The sequence below is a fragment of the Copidosoma floridanum genome, unplaced genomic scaffold (genome assembly GCF_036245765.1).
Source record: "Copidosoma floridanum isolate Cflo_tuat_1 unplaced genomic scaffold, Cflo_Japanese_pri ptg000008l, whole genome shotgun sequence".
Lineage (NCBI taxonomy): Eukaryota > Metazoa > Arthropoda > Insecta > Hymenoptera > Encyrtidae > Copidosoma > Copidosoma floridanum.
This window is the reverse complement of record NW_028321885.1, coordinates 7,921,291-7,944,699: the sequence shown is the minus strand read 5'-3', so window position 1 is coordinate 7,944,699 and position 23,409 is coordinate 7,921,291. Positions and strand designations below refer to the sequence as shown.

Here is a 23,409-nt window from a genome sequence, read left to right as displayed (position 1 = left end):
ATTTTTGAAAAATGCCTGGCAAGGCTTGTTTTTTTTTATCGTGCAACTTTCTTTTGTACCAAGGTATCTATGAAAACATTTTTTTTTATTCCAACACATTAAGAATATACCTTACTTCCAATTAAAAGGCAAACCTAACCTTGCTCTCTCATAAGAAACCGTGTTAAACTGTCAATATTTCATAATTTTTTTCTCGAAAATTTTCCCTGGTGAAAAATGTGGAAAAACTCATGTGTACTCCTAAAATGCTCGAATATAACATACATGTTTTTTAGCACGTTTCTAAATTTTTAACTTATCTCCCAAAATTCCCTAAAAGAACCGATAAAATTGATAATGGCTTAGTAAACGTTAAGATTCATGATGTACTTCTAAACAGGGGATGACATTTTTAGTAGTTGAGGCTGTCTGAACTCTCTGAGCTTGTTATCCCTGGTTTGCTAGTGTAGCAAGAGTTGACGTTAAAAATACATTTTTTCATGGTACTCAGTCACCTTGACAAGATGGGACGAATATTGACGTTGGTTGCTTACCCGTTGCAGAGTGTCAGAGTATCATCAATAGCCAGGATACCCAGCTGCACAAGTAACTCTGTTCTTGACGTACTGCCAGTAAACGGCTATGATAATTGACATTTGACTTAAGAATATTACTACCAGACTTACTGATTTTAATTGCAGTTGGTGTCAACCTTATTCTGACGCCACTTAGCAAATTCTACTAAACTTATACACAAAACTAGCATTTTTTTAAAAATTCTCAACTTCTATACTGCTACTGTTAAAAATTTTTCGATAAAAAAGCACAAAAAACTCATCTAAGACTTGTCAAAAATCAGTGTGCAAAATTTTAGCCAACTCAGTTCAGTAGTTTCCGCACTTAACGATTACAACGTTCTTTGGAACTTTGCTTTATATACTAGTAAAATATTTGAATCACTGAGCTTAAATTTAAAGATAATAATTGTCAAGTGCAAAAGCTCTCCCTTACTTTTCAGATAGAAAAGACGCTCTCTTACTGTTCATTCTAAAAATACTCTTGAGTGCGGTAAGTGGACGAGTGATGCTTTATGTGGTAGCGTGCATGCAGATTAAATACGGGTATACGTCATGCAAAGGAACTTCACACACCTTTCTCCCATAATGTATCACTTTTAGATATATTTTTACCTTTACAATTATTCTTACTTTATGAATTTCTACATAAATACGTACTTTGAATATCTTAACTTTGAGACAACAGCCATACAAATATTGATCCTTTAAAAGCTTAGCCAAGTATTCAACTTCAAACTTTGTTTCTTCTGAAAATAAGGTTCTCAAAAAAGCAATTTTTTACAGTCGAGTAAGAATAAATTCTTGAACTCGAATTTAATTTTTTCAAAGGCACCACATACAAAAATTAGACTTTTGAACTTCTCGTTAGCTATATATAGGCTCTGTTCGAACTCAGAAGTTGTACTATTTATTTTTTAATTGTTACTCTATAGCAAATTTTTCATTTTTAGTGAAAATACAACCATTTACATGTGTTGTAATCAATTTTAACAGCTTTTTTCTACAAAATCCATTTAATTTACGTTTGCCAATAGTAAAGGAAAATTTTTTTTTGCGATGATGGACAGTTAAATGGTGTCTAAGAGAAAAAGCATTAAAAGAAAATATTAACTTCAGATTAAATTAAGGAACACTTTTACATACAAAGTATTAGTGTTTTTTTTGTAATAACTGTAGGTTAACATTGATTAAGAAACTTTGCAGTTCTTTTTTTTAGTGTAAGAAGGTGAAATTTCTAAAATAGAAATGAAATTGATGGTAAAAAAATTCATAACAAAGAATACATGTTTCTCGAATAATTCACTTTTATTGTTGGGTATCAATTTTATTCTTTTTTAAGTAGGATTAAATTTTTGATGAAACTTACCTTCCTAACACTTTCGACTTCATTTCCTTTATCCAGTGACAGTTGTTTGACAAAGAACTCAGCTCTATTATAACTTGGAGGACATTGGATACTAAGGCTATAAATGATTTCGAAAATGAAAGAACACAATACAACTAGAAAAACAGGTTGATGATATTAAACATACCTTTGAAAAAACTCTAAAGCTTCTATGCTACTTCCTTGGAAGGCTAGTCTGCCATTTGAAACTAAAATCATTTTTTCAAAAAGATCAAGCAGTCCTGAAGCTGGCTGATGCAAAGTGCAAAGTACAATGCAGCCTCGAGCAGCCACATCTTTTAGTGTTCTGGTAATTGTTACGGCAGCAAAACTATCCAGACCTGTTGTAGGCTCATCACAAAATAATACTCTTGGCTCAGTGAGCAGCTGCGAATAAATTAAATTTTAAAATTCTTGCACAAGATAAACTTTTGTTCAACATAATAATAAGGTCCTAAGATTCAAGCTTATTATTACTCTATCATATTAAAACTAACTGGTTACTTACTACAAGAGCTTTGGCTACAAGTTTAAAAATAAAAATATACATCTCTACATCGGGTAGTTATTTTTAGGGAGCATTTTACCAACGTCTTAACTGCCTTCCACCACTCTACCTTTACACCACAGTAACCCTTTTTCTCCAAAATGAATCAAAAGTTCGATGTATTTATCCGTTATTTAATCCAACTAAACTGTAACACAATCTCCCTACGAACCCTTTACTGATCCCACATACACTCCCGTCTACCCCTACTTAATTTCTCTTTTCCCACCACAGAGCCCCCGCAGTAATCCCATAGGCCCCCATCCACACATTCTCCCTTATCTTCTACCTTTGTAATATGTAATAAATAAATAACACCAGCACACAGAAAAAATGGACTGTACTTTTGAGCAGACCCATTTATATTTATGTATTTTGACGCACTAGATCTGAATCTTAGGTCCGTTTGACCCGTACACTCTCAAAATTTCAAGTAAAATGCAAGAAACTGTGAAAAATAGCCCAAAATCGTAAAAAATTACATTTTCAGCTCTTCGAACATTGAAAAAAAATTTCATACACATGTGACAAGGTTGATTCATATTTGTTTAAATGCGTTAAATCTGAATCCAAGACTTGTTTGATCCGTACACCCTCTAAATTTTGAGTAGATAGCAAAAAACTGCAGAAAATAGCCGAAAATCATAAGAAATCACATTTTTAACTCTTAAAACATTAAATAACAATTTTGTAAGCATGTGTCGAGGTTCATTCTTATGTATTTTGACATGCTGAATCCGAATTCATTGTCACTTGACCCGTACACCCTCAAAATTTAGAAAATTTTGCAAAAAACAGCAGAAAAACCGCAAAAAGTAGCAGGAAATCACAGCAAATGGTAAAAAATCGAGTTTCTATGCTCTAGCTGAGTGTAAAAAAAATTTAATGCAAATTTTGTTCGATTATCATGTTTTATTTTTCACTGAATTGAGGTTAGAGATTCGTTCAGCTCCAAAACTTACAAAATTCCGAGAAAATCGTATAAACAAAAGGAAATTGCGTTTGTGAACTTTAAAAAACTAAAAAAAGTTTTTTTTTAATCTTTTTAAAATATATACTTCGTGGACGCCGAACAATAATGTGGAAAAACGGCCAATATAAAGAGTTACAAGTGTCAGCAGAAAAACCGCAAAAAGTAGCAGAAAATCACAGCAAATGGTAAAAAATCGAATTTCTATGCTCTAGCTGAGTGTAAAAAAAAATTTCATGCAAATTTTGTTCAATTCTCATGTTTAATTTTTCACTGAATTGAGGTAAGAGATTCGTTCAGCTCCAAAACTTACAAAATTCCGAGAAAATCGTATAAACAAAAGGAAATTGCGTTTGTAAGCTTTAAGTTTTTTTTAAATCTTTTTAAAATATATACTTCGTGAACGCCAAACAATAGGTCTACACATTTGAATCGTGTCTTCGTTTACATTGCTCTCACACTTTCTTCCTTTTGTAGTAAACTTTTTTCTCTTCAAACTAACTATAAAGCGGGTTTCTCTTTGTCTTATTCCTCTCTTGAGCTGTTTTTCTCTTCAATGTCCAACAGAAATCACCCATCATGTTAATATCCCACTATCCTTGGTATCAATTTTCTATTTCACTTATATCTTGATGGAATCTTTCTCCGGAATCTTTCTCCTTGCTCTTCGCTGTAATCTCCAAGGTTTTCTGAGGAATAGTCAAGGTGAGAATGTCAAAAATGTAATTTGAGATTTATCAAACAACCTAATTATGTGAAATCGTCTTACAAATCTTCAACTATATTCTGGTAATTTTCACTTTATTTTTTCCCTAAAAAGTTCTGAGATATGCTCTTAAAACGTTGCCATGCTTCTTTTTCTATATTATTCATCTTTGTGATAAAATTGTCATTATGAAATAGAGCACAAATTTGAAGACCATCAAAAATACCCTCCTTCAATTTTGCATCACTTATCGTGGGAAACTTCTCGACTAAATACTGAAAGCAATCACCATCTTAGTTCAGAGCTTTGACGAATTGCTTCATGAGACCCAGCTTGATATGAAGAGGTGGTAGCAAAAATTTGGAAGGTTCAATTAATGGTTCACGTACGATGTTCCTCGACCCTGGATAAAATTTAGTTCTCTTTGGCCAGTATTTTTTGATATAATGATTTTTCCTGTTTCTGCTATCCCATAAACATAAGAAGCAGGGATTTTTTGTGAGTTCGGATTGGTGACCTAGTATTAGAGTTAAAACTATGAGATCACCGCAAATTTTCCATTGATGTTTTACGTAGTCTGATTTTTCCAATACTATCTGTATGTTCTCATAGGTCCATGTTACTACGTAAAACATCAATGGAAAATTAGCGGTAATCTCATAGTTTTAACTCTAATACTAGGTCACAAATCCGAACTAACAAAAAATCCCTGCTTCTTATGTTTATGGGATAGCAGAAACAGGAAAAATCATTATATCAAAAAATACTGGCCAAAGAGAACTAAATTTTATCCAGGGTCGAGGAACATCGTACGTGAACCATTAATTGAACCTTCCAAATTTTTGCTACCACCTCTTTATATCAAGCTGGGTCTCATGAAGCAATTCGTCAAAGCTCTGAACTAAGATGGTGATTCCTTTCAGTATTTAGTCGAGAAGTTTCCCACGATAAGTGATGCAAAATTGAAGGAGGGTATTTTTGATGGTCTTCAAATTCGTGCTCTATTTCATAATGACAATTTTATTACAAAGATGAATAATATAGAAAAAGCAGCATGGCAACGTTTTAAGAGCATATCTCAGAACTTTTTAGGGAAAAAATAAAGTGAAAATTACCAGAATATAGTTGAAGATTTGTTAGACGATTTCACACAATTAGGTTGTTTGATAAATCTCAAATTACATTTTTGACATTCTCACCTTGACTATTCCCCAGAAAACCTTGGAGATTACAGCGAAGAGCAAGGAGAAAGATTCCGGAGAAAGATTCCATTAAGATATAAGTGAAATAGAAAATTGATACCAAGGATAGTGGGATATCAACATGATGGATGATTTCTGTTGGACATTGAAGAGAAAAACAACTCAAGAGAGTAATAAGACAAAAAGAAACCCGCTTTGTTGTTAGTTTGAAGAGAAAAAAGTTCACTACAAAAGGAAGAAAGTGTGAGAGCAATGTAAACGAAGACATGATTCACATGTGTAGACCTATTTTGCTTTATTTTATATCCATGATATTCATACTCGACACTTGTAACTCCTTATATTGGCCGTTTTTTCACATTATTGTTTGGAGTACACGAAGTATATATTTTAAAAAGATTTATAAAAAACTTTTTTTAGTTTTTTAAAGCTCACAAACGCGATTTCCTTTTGTTTATACGATTTTCTCGAAATTTCGTAAGTTTTGGAGCTAAACAAATCTCTAACCTCAATTCAGTGAAAAATAAAACATGAGAATTGAACAAAATCTGCATAAAATTTTTTTACACTCAGCTAGAGCATAGAAATTCGATTATTTACCATTTGCTGTTATTTTCTGCTACTTTTTGCGGTTTTTCTGCTGACACTTGTAACTCCTTATATTGGCCGTTTTTTCGCAATATTGTTTGGCGTACACGAAGTATATATTTCAAAAAGATTTAAAAAAAACTTTTTTTACTTTCTTAAAGCTCACAAACGCAATTTTCTTTTGTTTATACGATTTTCTCAGAATTTTATAAGTTTTAGAGCTAAACGAATCTCTAACCTCCATTAAGTGAAAAATAAAACATGAGAATTGAACAAAATGTGCATAAAATTTTTTTACACTCAGCTAGAGCATAGAAATTCAATTTTTTACCATTTGCTGTGATTTTCTGCTACTTTTTGCGGTTTTTCTGCTATCACTTGTAACTCCTTATATTGGCCGTTTTTTCAGATTATTGTTTGGCGTACACGAAGTATATATTTTAAAAAGATTTAAAATAAACATTTCTTAGTTTTTTAAAGCTCACAAACGCAATTTCCTTTTGTTTATACGATTTTTTCGGAATTTTGTAAGTTTTGGCGCTAAACGAATCTCTAACCACACCTCAATTCAGTGTAAAATAAAACATGAGAATCGAACAAAATTTGCATGAAATTTTTTTTTACACTCAGCTAGAGCATAGAAACTCGATTTTTTACCATTTGCTGTGATTTTCTGCTGTTTTTTGCGGTTTTTCTGCTGTTTTTTGCTAAATTTTTAAAATTTTGAGGGTGTACGGGTCAAGCGTTGTTGAATTCGGATTAAGCATTTAAAAATACATAAGAATAAACCTCGACACATGCTTACAAAAATGTTATCAAATGTTTTAAGAGCTAAAAATGTGATTTCTTACGATTTTCGGCTATTTTCCGCAGTTTTTTGCTATCTACTCAAAATTTTGAGGGTGTACGGATTAAATAAGACTCGGATTTAGATTTAACGCATCAAAACAAATATGAATCAAGCTTGTCACGTGTTTAAAAAATTTTTTTTTAATGTTTGAAGAGCTGAAAATGTGATTTTTTACGATGTTTGGCTATTTTTCGCAGTTTCTTGCAATTTACTTGAAATTTTGATGGTGTACGGGTCAAACGGACCTCAGATTTAGATTCATTGCGTTTTAATACATAAAGATAAGTGGGTCTGGTTAAAAGTACAGTCAATTTTTTTTTGTGTGCCGGTGTAATTTATTAGAGAGAGTAGTTACTTAGGCATACAGACAATCCGGTAAACTAGAGTAATGAAGGTGGAAGCCACATACAGATGTCAATATTTTTTAAGATACAGTTAAGATTATGGAAATATAAATCAATTCATCTTACTTAAGAACAGATAGACAATTATTTTTTAAGTTAGAAACTCATAAGAATTGATAAATAACTGAAAAAATTTTTAAATAGCTTTTATCAATAAAAAAGAAGTTAAACATAGTGGACATAATATGAAATATATAATTCTATCTCGATATCATGTCTTCCATAATTAAGTCAGAAGATGAAAAAAATGACAACGAGAAAAAAAAAATTCAACTATAAATCAATTAAACACTGTTCCAATTGTTTTACTTAACAAAAAAATTGTTTATAACTAAATATCAATTAAATGAAGGCGCTTATGGTTACAAAGATCCTCAAATGTATAAAAGAATTTCGCATGAATATTCCATGAAAGCTGCTATAAGTACTGATTCAATACTGCACATTTATTGAAGATATACAATATTATTTTGAGTAAAGCAGTGACTGTAACAAAACTATTTCACAGACAAATATTTATTGAATGAAAACCATGTGAGGATAAACAAAAAGTTATTGTATGTAATGGTCTTAGTGTTCAGGGCCAGACTTTGTTGTATAAGAGTTAAATTTCTCGTTTTATGCGAATTGAAATGAGAATTTGTTAATATTATGGACTGATTTTCTTAACATTACTATTTAAGAAAATAACTACGTATCAAAAAAAAATGACCGTTAAAACAAGACTATATCACAAGTGCATTCTTCAAATCACAATCTGAAGAGGCAAAACTGCAAGACATTAAAATAGTCTGGATAAAGCATTGTAGATCTTAAGAAAATATAAACGACTCAAATACTCTCTACAAGATTTATGCAATATTAATTAATCCTTTAAGGACATACAAATTGTTTTCAGTTTAGTGATTTTTGAAAAAAAATTTTCTGCTAAAAAAAAAGTAATGGAAGTAGAACAATATGTAAATTGAGAAATTTTAAATATTTATAATCATCATTAAAAATATCAACATTTAAAAGCAATCTTTGTTTATATAACGCGTATTTTTTAAATATTCTCAGTGGTAAAAAATACAAAAAATCAAATAATTTGTTATCCCAAGAAAAAAGTAAAAAGATACTACGACCTTCCTTTAAGAATAACTCTTATAAGTCGGTGGTAATCAAAAATAGGTAAGAATTTTATCCATACCCAAGGAGCTCTAGGATCAGCAACCAATACACAGTTTATATCCATGATTAAATGTTGGAGGGAGATGTCGCTGTCTAGTGTAAAAGAGCAAAGTCGCTCAAGTTGCCAATTCTATGAATAAAAATACGTCAAAGTAGGTTTTATTATTCTATTTGCAGTACATGCTGCTGATTAAATGTTTTTACTGACAAAAATTGTAGCATTCACTAATTGGCATTAGACTCACGCTGATAAGTTAACTTGATAATTGAGGCCAATAGTAAAGTTTATCTAACGAGCTCTTATTTGTAATAGCACGCACCAAAATAGCGTCACTTCAAGTGACAATTAAAGAATCAATCAAGATTTATAAAACGTATAGTTTTTTATTACTCTTCAGACTTTTATTCCATAATTTTTACAACAAAAAACTTTTATATCTACACTAATTCAAAAATTGTTATATAATTAACACTCAATGATTTAAATTAAAATTGCACATTTGACGTGATATACCATGTCATGTCAGATACCGTGTATAAAGTTGACGGCCCTGACTCTATAAACCTGACAATACCGTACCTTGTCTATTCTGCTATTTTATAATTACACTTGTGCTGGACTGGAATCTGTGGATGTAGCCAATGACTTTTTAGATATAAGTGATGTTATGAACGCACATAAACCGTTAAATGGTGTTTTAGTCTTACAAGAACGTATACATAAGATTTGTGTTAACACATCTAAAATTGTGAAAAATACGAAAAGTATTGAACTAATATTAAATGCAAAAGGTATATTACAAAAAATTTAAGATAAAAAGAACTTAATGACATATTTAACGAACATAACACCAGCTATGGAAACAAATATGTCTAAGGCTGGTATTAAGCAAACAATGCTTCTCAACGTAATCGAAACTGGAGGATTAGGTGGTTGGACATTTCTATTGGGGGAAAACGTGAACAATAAACCACGAGCTACCACCAACAAACGAATTATTAAAAATATTTTTGATCAGCTGGATAAAAGTAAATAGTGTTCACATTGTTTGTTATAAATGCTGTAGAACTGTAAATAAATGGTCCTATCAAAGTTAATTATGTTCGATAAGTTAATATTTAATAACAACAACATTTTATTTTTATTTTATAAAAATTATTTTTTAATTACAAGTAAACAGAATGTACCATTATCCGCGATCACGTATGCTGTCTATTTAAATGGCACGCCATCTTATTGAGGCACTGTAGAAACTTTTATGGTACATGCGCACTCACAGTACCTGAACAAAACAACTCTCACGTTCCATGTTTTCCTCGTTATTTTCTTAAAATTTAACGTGTTGATCCTATCTTTTTTTGAAATAGTACATTTCTTATGATCTAAAGTTTATGTCTTTATTTAATGTGTAGGCCAACAGCTTTTTATTGTGGTATAGTAGTCAATTGAATTTCAGGTTTTATTAAGTTACGTGTTAAAATGACAAATTATCACAAGCAATTTTCTCAAAAATGAATGTGTTGACCTACTTATTTTTTTTTCACTAAAAAATCAAGCATAATTTATCTATATAATTTCTTAATTTCAGAGCTAGCCAGCATTCTATTCAAAACTACTCAAGCCTCCTTCACGTGTCTGTAAAATGTACAGTAAATATGCTCATTTTTATGCGAATCCTTTTCTTTTCTCGTAGGCGCTTGCTTTTAGATAATAATCTTGCTCTCTCAAAAAAAAGGCGTCTAGTTCAACAGTTTGTCATGGTGGGTCACCCTAATTAGTAACAAAAATTGTCTATCAGCGTAACATTGGCGTTTACAATTATTTTTCTTATTTCTGGTATGTGTTGCATGATCCTTGTAATAAAGACTGTCTATGCTTAGGAAAAATGAAAAAACCACTAAGTTAAAAAATCATAATGTGGAATTTGGAGTCACTTGGTAAGAACGAAGTTCTAGCATGTTTAAAGAAATCGTATGTATACTGTAAAATACAACGGTCGTTAATACATGTGAGTCAAATATGTATTTTTTTCGTAGGTTACAGCGATAAATTTATGTCTTCTCTGTACATTTATCATACATGGAAGGGTTAAAAATTTATTAATTAATTTTTAATTTTATTGTTTGGAAAGATAATAGAAACATTTTCTACACATTTTTTTTCTCCTTCGTTTAGCGCTAAGGTGCGCACATGTAGAAATGATGGTTTTTCGAAAAAAAAAAAAAAAAGAAATGTTGATGTCAAAATCCTTCCAAATAAAGTTACACGTGAAATTTATACGTTCATTAGTTATAACATTTACCTTAAAGTTATGGTTCTAGAGTTATGTACAGATAATACAAAAATATTATACAAAAATAAATGAACATAAGAGCTATTCATAGTTACACCAAGAGCCTTTATTGATAATTTGCATCATTATTTACACTTATCAAAAAAAGAATAATGTGCACACAATTCTTCTTTTAATGAGCTTGATTGTTAATAAAGATTTTATTTATTACAAATGAGAAGACTCAAATCTACTCAGTCATTTATAATACAAACGCTTGTTAATTAACTAACACCACAATTAATTGAAATAGGCAAGACTTAAGCGTACTGGACAACTCTGTTAAAGGTGTTTGTATATTAATTGACATTTTTATTGATTACAAATATGAAAAGATAAGATCGTACTAGGTCATTTATGTTTCTAGTGCTTGGTTATTAGCTGCGATCTTTTTTCAGAGCCAACAATTTGTAAAACTCGAATACAAATTAATTGGCAACGCAGTTTTTTAAAGCATACATTAATTTCAAGAAATGTACTAAAACAGTAACTGTAAAAAAAAAGAAAAGAAAATAAATAAATACTCAGACGCCATTCGGAGGTATGACCAGCAAAAATAAAAATGATTCTAACCACTCGGCTACAGCGTGATGTGTATGAGGAGGTACAGATGTAGTATCTGTTATACTGTTTGGGTATGCTTGAGGTAACCATGCACATCACATGGAAAGGTAGAATAGGAGTGGGGGAACCCGGGTAGAGACTCTCTTAAGCTGTATTCCAGTAGCGCCAGCCTATAGCCTTCGACCTGAGTAGAAATTGAAAGCAGACAGCCTAGCTTAAACGTACGGTCTCAATTAAGCAACCAAGCTTGGCTGCATGTGGGTTTGTAATACAGCGCTGACTTGGGCGCAGCTTGGCCTGACTTGTCATAACTTTCACCTAGTAATCGTTCACTCTTATCGGCACTGATATTGGGTTTATATAAGCATACAAGTTTGTACATATATTCATGTGTGCGTCTGTGCAAGCGCATGTCATACTATTTGTACACTTACATATAAACGTATCTGTATTATACTTATCCGCAGACGAAAGTAGGCAATTACTGGGCAGTCATGCCAAGTCAGGCCAAGCTGCGATTAAGTCAGCGCCGTATTACAAACTCACTGAAGGCCAAGTCAGGTGCCAAGCTGCGGCCAAGGTGGGTGGCGCGTGGCGGGCGTTGCAGCCAAGCTTGGGCTTAGTTTTCGCTCACTTTTAATTTCTACTGGGGGAGTCTCTAGAGTACTGAACTCTGCTTTCAGGAGAATGCCGTCTCATCTGGCATCACTGCTTTCTACAAGTGCACGTTTTTTCTTTACGTTTTCTGGCTGATGGATCTCTGCGCTGGCTGGCTCTTACCCCCTCTTTCTCTATCTGTGTCGCTACTACTGTCCTATCCCCCCTCCTTACAAGTGTCCACTTTTTCCTTACGCTTTCTGACTAATTGGTCTCTGCACTAGCTGGCTGACTCTTTCTCCGTCCCTCTTTGTCTTGCCACTGCTACTCTGTATCCCCCCCCCCGCCATCTAATAGAATAAGCTTTTTTTTACGCTTTATGGCTGACGGGTCTCCGTTCCCAACCGTCGTTACACACAGGAAACAGATGGGGAACATATATCCCATCGTAACCCACGATAAAAAGTTTTAGTTGATAATTTTACGGCTGACACAATAATTGTGGTTTTCCATATTTGTCTTTAAGTGACTTAAATTGAAGTATTTTTGGTAACAAAAGTTACTTGTAAAATAAAGTAAAATATTTTAAGGCAATTTTTGTATTTAAATTTAATAGAACATGTATAACGTATTTGAACATGTTATTATATATTGTGTAGGAAGGCGCGATTCATTACTTTAACGTACATAAAAAAAAAGTTCGTTCTACGTATTTACACGTGCAACAGCTAAGCAGTACTGCATTACCAAGTTAACTGATAAAACTTACAACGATGCAAATAAGTGATGCGGCAAAAACATAATTATTTTCTACCACTTACTATGTAACAAATAAATAGAATTTGATTATTTATTACTTTTTAGTGTACACATTACAATTAACTTAGTTGTTACAGAACTGTGTAGTTTTAGGCTTTCTTTATCGTTTTAAATAAGAGAACCTTTAATAATGCGAGAAATGTTTAAAAAAATAGTTACTCTAAATCTGTGAGAATAATAACTTTGATTAATAATATTATTGACAGAACAAAAAACTTTCATCAAGGAACTTAAGGTACAAGACAGTAAGGCAAAGCCAACAAGAAAATGTCCAGGAGTCAAAGCCACAGAGTCTTCTTCGCTAGAATTGAGGTAACTTAGCAGGTGAGAGTTGAGGCAAGCTTTAATCTGAGTGATAAGTGTGGAAAGTTCCTCAAAGGTGAGGAGAGTTTCTCCTATCAGTCACTTTAGATGAGTTTTATAGGTTTTAACTGCCACCTCCCATAAGCCTCCGAAGCGAGAAGCACTGGGAGGAGTAAAGTGCCACTCAACATGCTTAGCAGCGACTGCTGGAGCTGCTGACTGACTGCAAGCAGCTGAGTGGTGAAAAAGGTGACGAAGCTCTGAGTCAGCCCCTTAAAAATTTGTACCATTGTCTCTATACATGTAACGACACAGCCCACACCTTGAAACGAAGCGACGAAATGCAGCAAGGAAATTCGGTGTCGAGTAATCAGACACGATCTTGATATGGATAGCTTTGGAGTTAAGGCAAATAAAAATAGCTATATAGCCTTTCAAGGCTTTGCATCCTTGACCCGGGGATGGTTTATACAAGATCGATCCTGCATAATCGAGTCTTGTATGGGTAAATGGACAAGAAGGCTGTACTCGAGCAGACGGGAAACACCCATCATCTGTGTCGCACTACGAGCCATGTACCAAGCACAGATAATGCAGTTTTTTACTAGCTTTCGAACTTCATTTCTACCTCGTAGTATCCACTACCGGTGATTGATGGTGCTGTAAGTGAAAAGAGGACCACCATGCAATGTCTGCAGGATCACGTCTCGAAAGACAAGATGCATGACAGGATGCCTTAAAGGGAGTATAATAGGATGCTTCTCATTCTTGGGCAGGCCGAGTGCTGCAGACGGCCTTCTAATCTGACGATGTCTTTTTAGTCTAGAAATTGATTGAGCCTACGAAGAGAGCTCAACTTTGTTACTTGACCTTTCTCGTGCAGTGTTCTTAATTCTGAGCAAAACTTCACCTAACATCAGAGGTAGGATTGGATTCTGACCATCTTGTGAGTGAAAGAAAATCGAGAAAATCATTCCAGCCAGTCCTGCTGTTTTGAAGATCTGATCAAAATTAGAGCAGTGGTACTCCTCTTCTCGATTTGTATATTGGAGTCGAGTGTTGGCGGCTTCGATCAATACTGAGGGCGCTTGGCCAGTCACTGAGGGCCATTTCACCACAGAGTCAACGATGAAAAAACCTCGTTGAAAGGACCGCGTATAGCACAGTCAGCTGGATTTTTTTGGGACGGCACATGATGCCAAACGACTTAAGGAAACCGCAAGTGTATCTCACTTACACGATTGGTGAAGAATGCTTTCCAATGTAATGGGTGTCCCTGTAGCCAAGCCAAGACAAGACAAGCTAGTATTTTCGGGGGGTGAGACGAAGCTTTGCTAAATAAGCTGTATAAGTTGAGCCAGTAAAAGCGTACCACACAACTCTAGCCGTGGTATATTGACTACCTTAATGGGGGAGACCTTGGTCTTGGCAATGAACAGGTATAAGTAAGTACCAGAGGATGTACGTATAACAGGATAGACTGCTGCTACGTACGCCTTCACTTAGGCATCAGAGAAACCGTGCAGATCCAAAAAAGACGTAGTATCATACTGTAGCCAACAAGGGATCCTGATGGAGCGTATCTTCATGAGCTCAAGACGAAACTCTAACCAGGCTCGCTCAATAAGAGGAGATAAGGCCTGATCCCACTTAATTCCTAAAAGCCAGAGGTCGTGTAAGATAAGCTTTGCTCTTACTATAAGGGAAGAAATCTAGCCCATTGGGTCGTAAGGCTTGGCAATTTTCGACAAGATCCTACGCTTGGTCAGTTCCTTCTCAGACAGGGCCCCTGAAATTCTGTAGTGCATGACGTCACCAGCTGGCGTCCACAATATACCTAGGGCAGAAAAAAAATTGTCAGAAAGCTTTGAGAGCTCGATAGGCTGTTATGAAGCACCGGAAATCTCCAAGAGCAGGTGAGCACAGTTTGAGGCCCATTTGTCGAGTGACATATCAGCAGAGGCCAAAATTTCCTAGAGCTTGGTTGTTTTCTCACACAGTTCTGATTCTGTGTTATCTCCACAAAAAAAATCATCAACATACCAACAATCGTTGACAAGACTAGCTCCTTGGAGAAAACTCGATGCTCCCCGGGCTGACAGCTCGAGTATACATGCATTGGCGAGAAAAGGCACCGAGGCGGTACCGTAGGTAACCGTGTTTAAACGGTAATGTGTAGACGGGTGACCCAGAGATCTGCGCCACAAAATGCGTTGGTAATTGCGATCTTGGGGGTGTACGAGAAATTAACGAAAAATCCCTACGATGTCACACATAAATGCGAGATGATGCTTGGTGATGAGACGGACTCAGGCAGTTCAAGCACAGCCTTGCTGACATGACGAAGGCCCTTCTGTGACTGACTGACTTTCTCATGAACTCCGCACAGGCACCTGTGCCATGAGCATTTCCACAGAAGAGGCACTACCTTGTGCGCTGTAGCCTTGAAGCCTGTTTGGTGGTAGCCACACGAGTGTTGGTACGCTGCTTGTTGGCTTTTCCTTTGAAGGAGGCATTGGTCTGATTGCTGGCAGTGGCATATAAATCAATAGTCTGTTGACCGATGTCCATCCTGTCCAATATTTGAATCCTGGTTTTTAAAAAAGTGTGCAAGCAGTCATACGTAGAAAAAACTGTGCTGTTATTATCACAGTCTTTGGCCTAGTCAAGCTACGAGGGTGGTGGTAGTTTGCTAGTTATGCAATAAACAAGCAACTGATTACACGCCACTAGCTCGGGATTCAGCTCCGTAAATACATTGAAGCTCTTATTTATTGTAGAGAGCAGCTGATTAATGTGAAATACCGATTCTTTGGTAGCAGAAGGCAAGTTGATGATGCCCTGGGGTAGGTGTTGCATCGTAAAAGCTTGTCGTCTTATCTTCTTACGAGAGCTTGCCACGCTGTATTGAAGTTGGCCCCTTCAACTTTGATGCCTCGCAGCAGCTCAGTGGCCTCCCCTGTGAGCGAGTTTACCAGGTGCTAAAATCTCAGTACGGGTATCATACCTGCATCGTTGATGACGAGAGCTGTAAATTTGTCGGAAAACCCCTGCCAGTCACACTGATTGCCGATAAACAATGGTAGCTTGACCCTTTCCAATGATGAAACGGTGCTGGAATTTACTCCACCTCTGGGGAGCCCTTTTCCGATGCCTTGATCTGGTGGTGGAGGCACGAGAAGTGCATCGAGTCTGGTTTGCAACACCGTCGAGTTTTCTAAATATGTCTCTAGCGTGTTGTCGTATACACTGTTATTGAAGTAGGGATGATCCGACAGTGAGTTTCGCCCTAGACAGAGTTCCAAACCGTTGTTCTCAAACTTAATCCAGTAGCCACTTAGCAGCTTAAGACGATTTTCAAAATCATGAGCTGTGAAATTCTCTAAAGGTTTGATCTTCTTTGTATTTGTCATAAAATTCTTTATGTACGTGGCGAGTATTTCCTGCTAAGCAAGCACGTTCTCATAGTCTACTGGTAAGTCTTTAGGTGCCATCTTGACCTTCTAAATCCAATACTAGCTTCGGATAATTAGCACGCATACTGTTGTGAAAGCTTGCTCGATCGCGTAACACGTGAGGAGATACGTTGAATGGTGCACAACTGCTGATGGCAACAAGCAATTCTCATGGCTTATATATGTAGAGGTTAGACGTGGGAACCCTTTATCATACTTGAAGTTGGTTATGTAATGTTCCAGCCATTAAGAATATGACACACACTGGGACGACCGAGCAATTAATGCCGTAGCGTGAAGGTGATAGAAAGACAAGATGGTTGCTGTGTATACTAGTGAACACAAAAAAACTACCAAGAGAGCCACGAGCTTAGTGTAGTGCCTGTGTAGCCGTCTTTTTTTTGTGGCCAAGATGGTCGTCTACTTTGACTCCATCTCCTCGCCAAATTCTATTGAAAGCCGGGATTCGACTTAAAGGACCAAATAAAATGTGCGCGCCTTAGCGCCAAACGAAGAAGAAAAATGACTTTCCAGCGGGTAAGAGAAAAGACAAAGGTGTCGAAGGAAAAGAAAATAAACAAGTAATTGATTAACCAAGCTGTGATAAATATTAAGTTTAGTATTTATTAGTCATCGCTCTAGCTAATGAAATGACAAAGAAGTGAAAATAATGGAAGCTTACGATATTGGTGTTGTTTACTCGTTAAGCTGCGAATTGTATCGATAAAACTAAAGCTCATTCAGCTTAACTATGGTAGCTCGGTCATCATTCAGTGCTCACACAGTACATACTGGCACATACAGCCACGTGGAGAGACCCTTGAGCCTAGCAGAAGCATAGCAGCGTGACTCAGTGGATTTTCCTTTTTAATACACGGAGCGCGGGTAAATTCAAAGTAAACGGCGCCAACACTATAGAAACAATATAATGTTGTTTTATTTCTGTGTAAGAATATGAAAGTCTTAATATAGTGAGAGTTTCAAAACAGTTGTGAAATACAAAATGTAATGAAAAAAAAAAGTTGTATTAAGTTACTTCTTTGAATAAAAAAAAGCTTTTACATGTTAGTTACCTTAATCTGACAATAATAAAAAATGTTGCTTTGTATTTAAAAACTGTATTTTCCAATAAAATAGATTTATAATATTAAAACTAAAGCAAGCTCAAAATTTGGTAAGAACAGCTTTTTGTCTGTTATAAAAATAAGTTTAAATCCTACAATAACGTGTTAAGTACAAAAGTTGTAAAGCACAGTATAAAGAAACTTCTTTGTACAGTTAGTTTTTTTCTAAAGTACCGTTATAACAATTTAATCGACGAAAATCGTTTCAAAGTTGCCAGAAAATTGTTTTGCATCCTCTTATTTTCACACGTCACATTTTCAGACAAAATGTTTGATACGGAATTTAAAAATCATGTTAAAATGAACACTTTTGTTTTAACAATTTAATTCAAAGTAACAGCATGATACCCTTAATATCGAACAACGTTTTAAAACGGCCGAAAAAATTTTTTGTTGTACGTAAGTTTGCTAATTTAATTTTATAGTAAGGATAATCATATACAAACTAATTTGAATATGATTAAAAAACGCAATTAAAATTATATCTTACTTTTCAAAAAACATTTTTTTAAGCCTTACATGCAAGACAAAGTTTTTTGCATGAATTTAGCCACCTATATTTACTGTTGAACTTGAAAGATGGAGTCAGTAAGGTCTCTCAGTTTTCTAGTATTCTTTCAGTAAAATATTTTTCACACAATTTCTTACCTTTTATTAGAAGTAATAGCTGAAGTTTAAGCCGTATGACTTCGACCGCAAAAGGCAAATTCTTGATATTGCCATTCTTTTACTATTAGACCTATATATTTTGCATGAGTAGACTATGCAATCTCATCCTTAGCCTGTTTCTTTTTAACATCCTTTTCAATTTTCATTAATTCTTAATTAATCTGTTTCATATACATTTTACTCCAAACTAATTTGAAATACTTGGTATGAATGAGGTATTTATTTTTCAGAATCCAAAATAGATTATGTAGAGCTAACACTTAATTGTGTAATTAAATGTCCTTGTAGCTTTTCTAAGTTTATATCAATTATTTTAAATGTATTGTCCTTTTTATAATATCATGAAGACGCCTTTACTGAACATAAATTTCTTAGCAAAAGGTCTAAAAACTTGTTTTCCGAAATTTCTTCATTTTTTTTCAACCAAAGGATATTTTTATCATGATGGTAACGAAGCATGTGTTTGGTCAGTTATTTTGAAAGAAGATTGTTTTTTCAAGGTATCTTAGCAAAAGTATGTGAGTCACTATCTTCAAGCTGAATGATTTTATTATCAGTATGCAGTATTACTGAAATATGAGCATGATGAGAAATTTGTTTTTAAAGTTCAATATTATACGTATTTGCTGAGACTTTCTTAAAAAATTTATTATGCAAATAATCTGTCTCAGCTCACGTAAAATGATTAAAATACTCAGTACTTAAACGATGAATCAACGTTCATTTTAAGTGACAATTAAGGTTTGTGTAAGTATAATTGTAAATCACTGTCTTAGAATATTAAACTTACTACTTCTGAAATTTAATTACTGGTGTATAATTATTTTACATAAAGATTAAAAATGCCCAAAAACTGTAATAATTTTTAAATGTGCTGAATATTTTTCATCTACAATTTTAAGGGGTGAGTTCGTAAAGAACACAGAGAATCAAATTCCTATACAGAAGTGAACATCAGTGAAAACTGCAACGTACATAGAAAATTTGCATTGCAACATAACTTTTATGCAGACTATTTAGGGTACTTGTTTGCCCCCAAGCATTGTTTTCCACACACACACACACACACATCTTATGATTTTTAGAGACATCCAAGCAGCCTCCCATCACACAAAATCTTATCCCACACCTGCTAAGCTTAGCACATACGTTATGGTTTAATTTAAGCTCTTACTACTTATATTTTCAATTGAAGAGGTGTGAGTAAAGGGGGTGCGCAAAATAACAAAACGAGTATTTTCAAGTTAGACAAAAGTTTATTTAATAAGACTGCCGACCGACGTAGAACACAACTGATACAGTTTACTGACTTTACAGACTTACAACAGATCAAACGAACAAAGACAATCAAGCTAGAACCGACGAGAGGTGTAGACGGCACGGTGGCTTACACTGTACTGACTATAGGGCCCGCAAGTATCACCTTGCCTATGGCGCTGTCTTACACACTATATATACTGCCTATTGAAAAGTCGTACATGCCAACACTTCCCTCCGACTTAAGATAGCTAAGTATATTAAACAAAAATTATAATTTAAAATAGATGCAAAGAACAATTTTTTTTTTTTTTTTTTTTTTTTTTTTTTTTTTTTTTTTTTTTTTTTTTTTGTAAAATAGATAAATAAATGTGTGTTCTTGACTCGGCTCCATGGCTCTGGGAATGCACACAAGTAGTCCATGAGCTGGTCCATGGCTCCTTTATCGCCTATCTGAAACAGAGACAACTTATTAGTTACCAGTCAGAGTCGCAGAAGCTGTTCGCGATTCTGCTAGCAAATTTTTCATGAAGCTCAATCGGTAGAGGTTTTGTGAATATATCGACCATCTGTTCTTTAGTATTCAGCCATCTGACGTTTACTCTACCATAATTTACACATTCTTTAACATAATGCTCATGAATTTCTGTCATATGTCTTAATTTACTACTGCCTATAATTTTGGCATTTTGCTCAGCTGCCTTATTGTCGCACCATAGATCTGCCGGACACAAAGTATTATTCAGTATGATTTTAATCGAATTATCAACTGCCATCAGTTCTCTACATGCTTCACTCAGTGACACATACTCTGCCTGACATGTTGACAAAGACACATACGTTTGTTTGTGAGTCCTCCATGCCACTGAGTCTCCAAAGATTTTAATCACGTAACCACTTGTGGTTTGAGACCCTTTACAGTCGCCAAAACTGGCATCGGAGAATGCTTCCAGCCCTTGCTGCCTTCCACAATATCTTAGACCATAAGATTTGGTCCCTGCTAGATACCGAAATACTCTTTTAACCATATTCCAGTCTTCGTTAGTCGGACTTATTTGATGCCTGCTCAGCACATTCACTGCATAGCTTATATCCAGACCTACAGTATTGGCAGCATATAATAAGCTCCCAACAGTCTCTTGGTAGGGAACGCTTTCAGTTGACCTGGACTCATTCAAGTCAATCTGCCTTTCTGATTGCTCTCTTTGTTTTCTTTGTTGATTTAACACGTGACCCATGACTATAGGAGTTTTCAATGGCTTAGAATCATCAAACCCAAACTTTTTAAGTATCTTATTTATGTAATTGGTCTGAGTTAAAGTTAGAACTTGGTTTTCTCTGTCTCTTCTGACTTCAATGCCTAAAAACGATTTAACTTCTCCTAGGTCAGTCATTTCAAATTCACTTTGCAGTCTTTCCTTCACAGACTTTAATTTGCCAGTATCATTACTTGCTATAAGTATGTCATCAACATAGAGAACCAATATCAGGATTTTATCTGCCTCATGCCAAGTAAACAGGCAAGGTTCCAAAATGTGAATTCTTAGACCTATTTCCGTTGCTGCCTCCGAGAATCTTTCATGCTATTTTTTTGGACTGACTTTAAGGCCGTAGAGGGCTCTCTGAAGCTTACATACTTTGCTCTGTTTTTTCAGATCAGAACAGACCAAACCTTTTGGTAACTTCATATATATCTCGTCGTCAAGAGTACCATTTAAAAATGCCGTTTTAACATCAAGCAGACATGTATCTAAGTTTAATTTATTGATTACAGCCAAAGCAGTTCTTATTAAAGTCAGTCTTGACACCGGGGCGTAAGTCTCCGTAAGACCATACTCATTTTTATCTTTAAAACCCCGTATTACCAGCCGTGCTTTGTGTTTCTCACATCCTTGAGCATTAACTTTTTTCTTAAGAACCTATCGGGAATCGATGATATTTGGACGTTTACCATTTACCAGTCCTGCAGGTCTGTTTACCAACTTCCAGACTTGATTCTTTGCCATTGAGTCAAGTTCTTCTTGGATGGCTTGATTTCAGCCTTTTTTATCCACAGCCTTCATTGCTTCTTTATATGAAGCTGGATCTTTATTTATTTCTGCCAGCAAAGAGTAGTAAACCAGATCTTCCGCATAAGTGGCATTATTTCCTGACGTTTCAGTATCACCGTTCTTAAAAATTAGGTCTTTTGTTACTTCTTCCCCGAAAGCTAAGCCCACAAAGCTGACGTCCTTTACACGACTTTCTTGGACCAAGTTGGCCTCCATTGTTTCTATCAGTCTTTTCGGCCTTCCTCTTTTCCGTTGTACCACCGGGGGCACTTCCTCCGATGACACTGTCTCTTCTTTTTCCTTTTCGAATTTTAAAAGCCACTCGTCTAATTTAATATCTACAGTCACATTTTCCCGGTTTTTAATTGAATTTTTACCAAAAACGTCTCCATACACAAAACGCTCATTAAATCTGACGTCCCGACTTTCATAAAACTTTCCTTCGTTCGGACAAAGCAGACGATACTCTGTTGGCGTGTATTCTACCATAACTGCTCGTTTCCCATTTGCATGGAATTTAGTTTCAGTGTTTCTCTGAACTCTCAAATACGCGATGCAGCTGAATCTTTTCATCTGACTTAGGTCTGTCCTTTCATTCGAATCGTTGACTTTCATTTGAATTGTTTTGTTCAGCCTTTCTGACGTGCCATTATGTTCAGGGGTATCCGAACAACTCAGTTGGAGTTCAGCTCCAAGGTCATTTAATATTTTTCGCACGGAGCCTCCCGTGTACATGATACCCTGATCAGACCTCAGATAACACACTTTAGCTTCAAACCCGAGAAGATTTCTACAGCCTTTAACAAAATTATCCAAACATTCACCCGTATCACTTTTGTTTTTTATCGGGTAAGCAATTGCAAATTTGGAATAATCATCAATAAATACTGAAATAAATCTGTTTCTTTTTGGGTAAGAGGGTGGACTAATAATTCCCATTGTATCTGAATGAATTATTTGCAGAGGATGGGATGCTCGTTCGCGTACCGAAAGGAAAGGCAGTTTTTGGGATTTCGTCCTTAAACACACATCACAAGTCTTAATTACATCATCAAATACGGCTTTTTTCAGACTTTTAACTTCCGGATAGTTTTTCTGCAGTTCCCTTAGATACCCCAACGAAGCATGGCCCAGTCTGACATGCCACAGCATGGCCCCGTTGTTATCTTTGAATTTTTTATAATTTTCGCTAAACGGACTTTGAATGTCTTTTATTTCTTCGGTCAGGACTTTTCCGAATTCATGAAATTTTCTGTCATTTATTAAAAATACATCTTCAAAACTGTCATTATTTAACTTACTGACCGAGCTCTCTGAATTTTCCAACTTATTATTTAATTTTATATCTGCAGTTGAATTTTCAGAAATAGTGTGTGCTTTCGACTCAGCCATCAAGATCAGGCATCAGCCTTTCATTCTTTTGTTGTCTGACTTATTAAATTTAACCATCCAAAAGGGTTTTTCATATATTCCCGATATCTATACATTTTCAATATTAGGATCGAAAATACTAATCTCCTTGTCATCTAAATAGATCGATAAGCCCACATCATTAAATTTTCGCAGCGACAATAAATTCCCGATCAAGTCGCGAGCACACATCACTCCCTTTAACTTAACGTCGTTATTGCAATTTTTAAGCAGCAAATTTCCCACTCCCTCCGTTTTCAAGTCTGCGGATAAATCTGAGTTTGCACGTTTTATTTTACCAATTTTGTTTCTGTCAATATTTGTAAAGAATTTTTCTGACATTGCAGAGTGATCAGTCGCTCCCGAATCAGCGAAAAATTAAATTTTATTTTCTCTATCCGATTCTGAATTATTTACCCAACGTGCAGAGTTTGAAAACAGAGTATTGG

General features: G+C 35.0%; 1 protein-coding gene across 1 annotated transcript in view; it reads right to left on the bottom strand.

The window, feature by feature from the left end:
* bw (brown) overlaps positions 1-23,409 on the bottom strand; it is a 904,351-nt gene that overhangs the window by 306,770 nt on the left and 574,172 nt on the right. Inside the window, exons 7-8 of the mRNA XM_089589289.1 lie at positions 2,090-2,328; positions 1,924-2,020 (exon numbers count right to left, since the gene is read on the bottom strand). Coding sequence (XP_089445415.1) covers positions 1,924-2,020; positions 2,090-2,328 — 336 coding nt within the window. The remainder of the gene's footprint in view (positions 1-1,923; positions 2,021-2,089; positions 2,329-23,409) is intronic.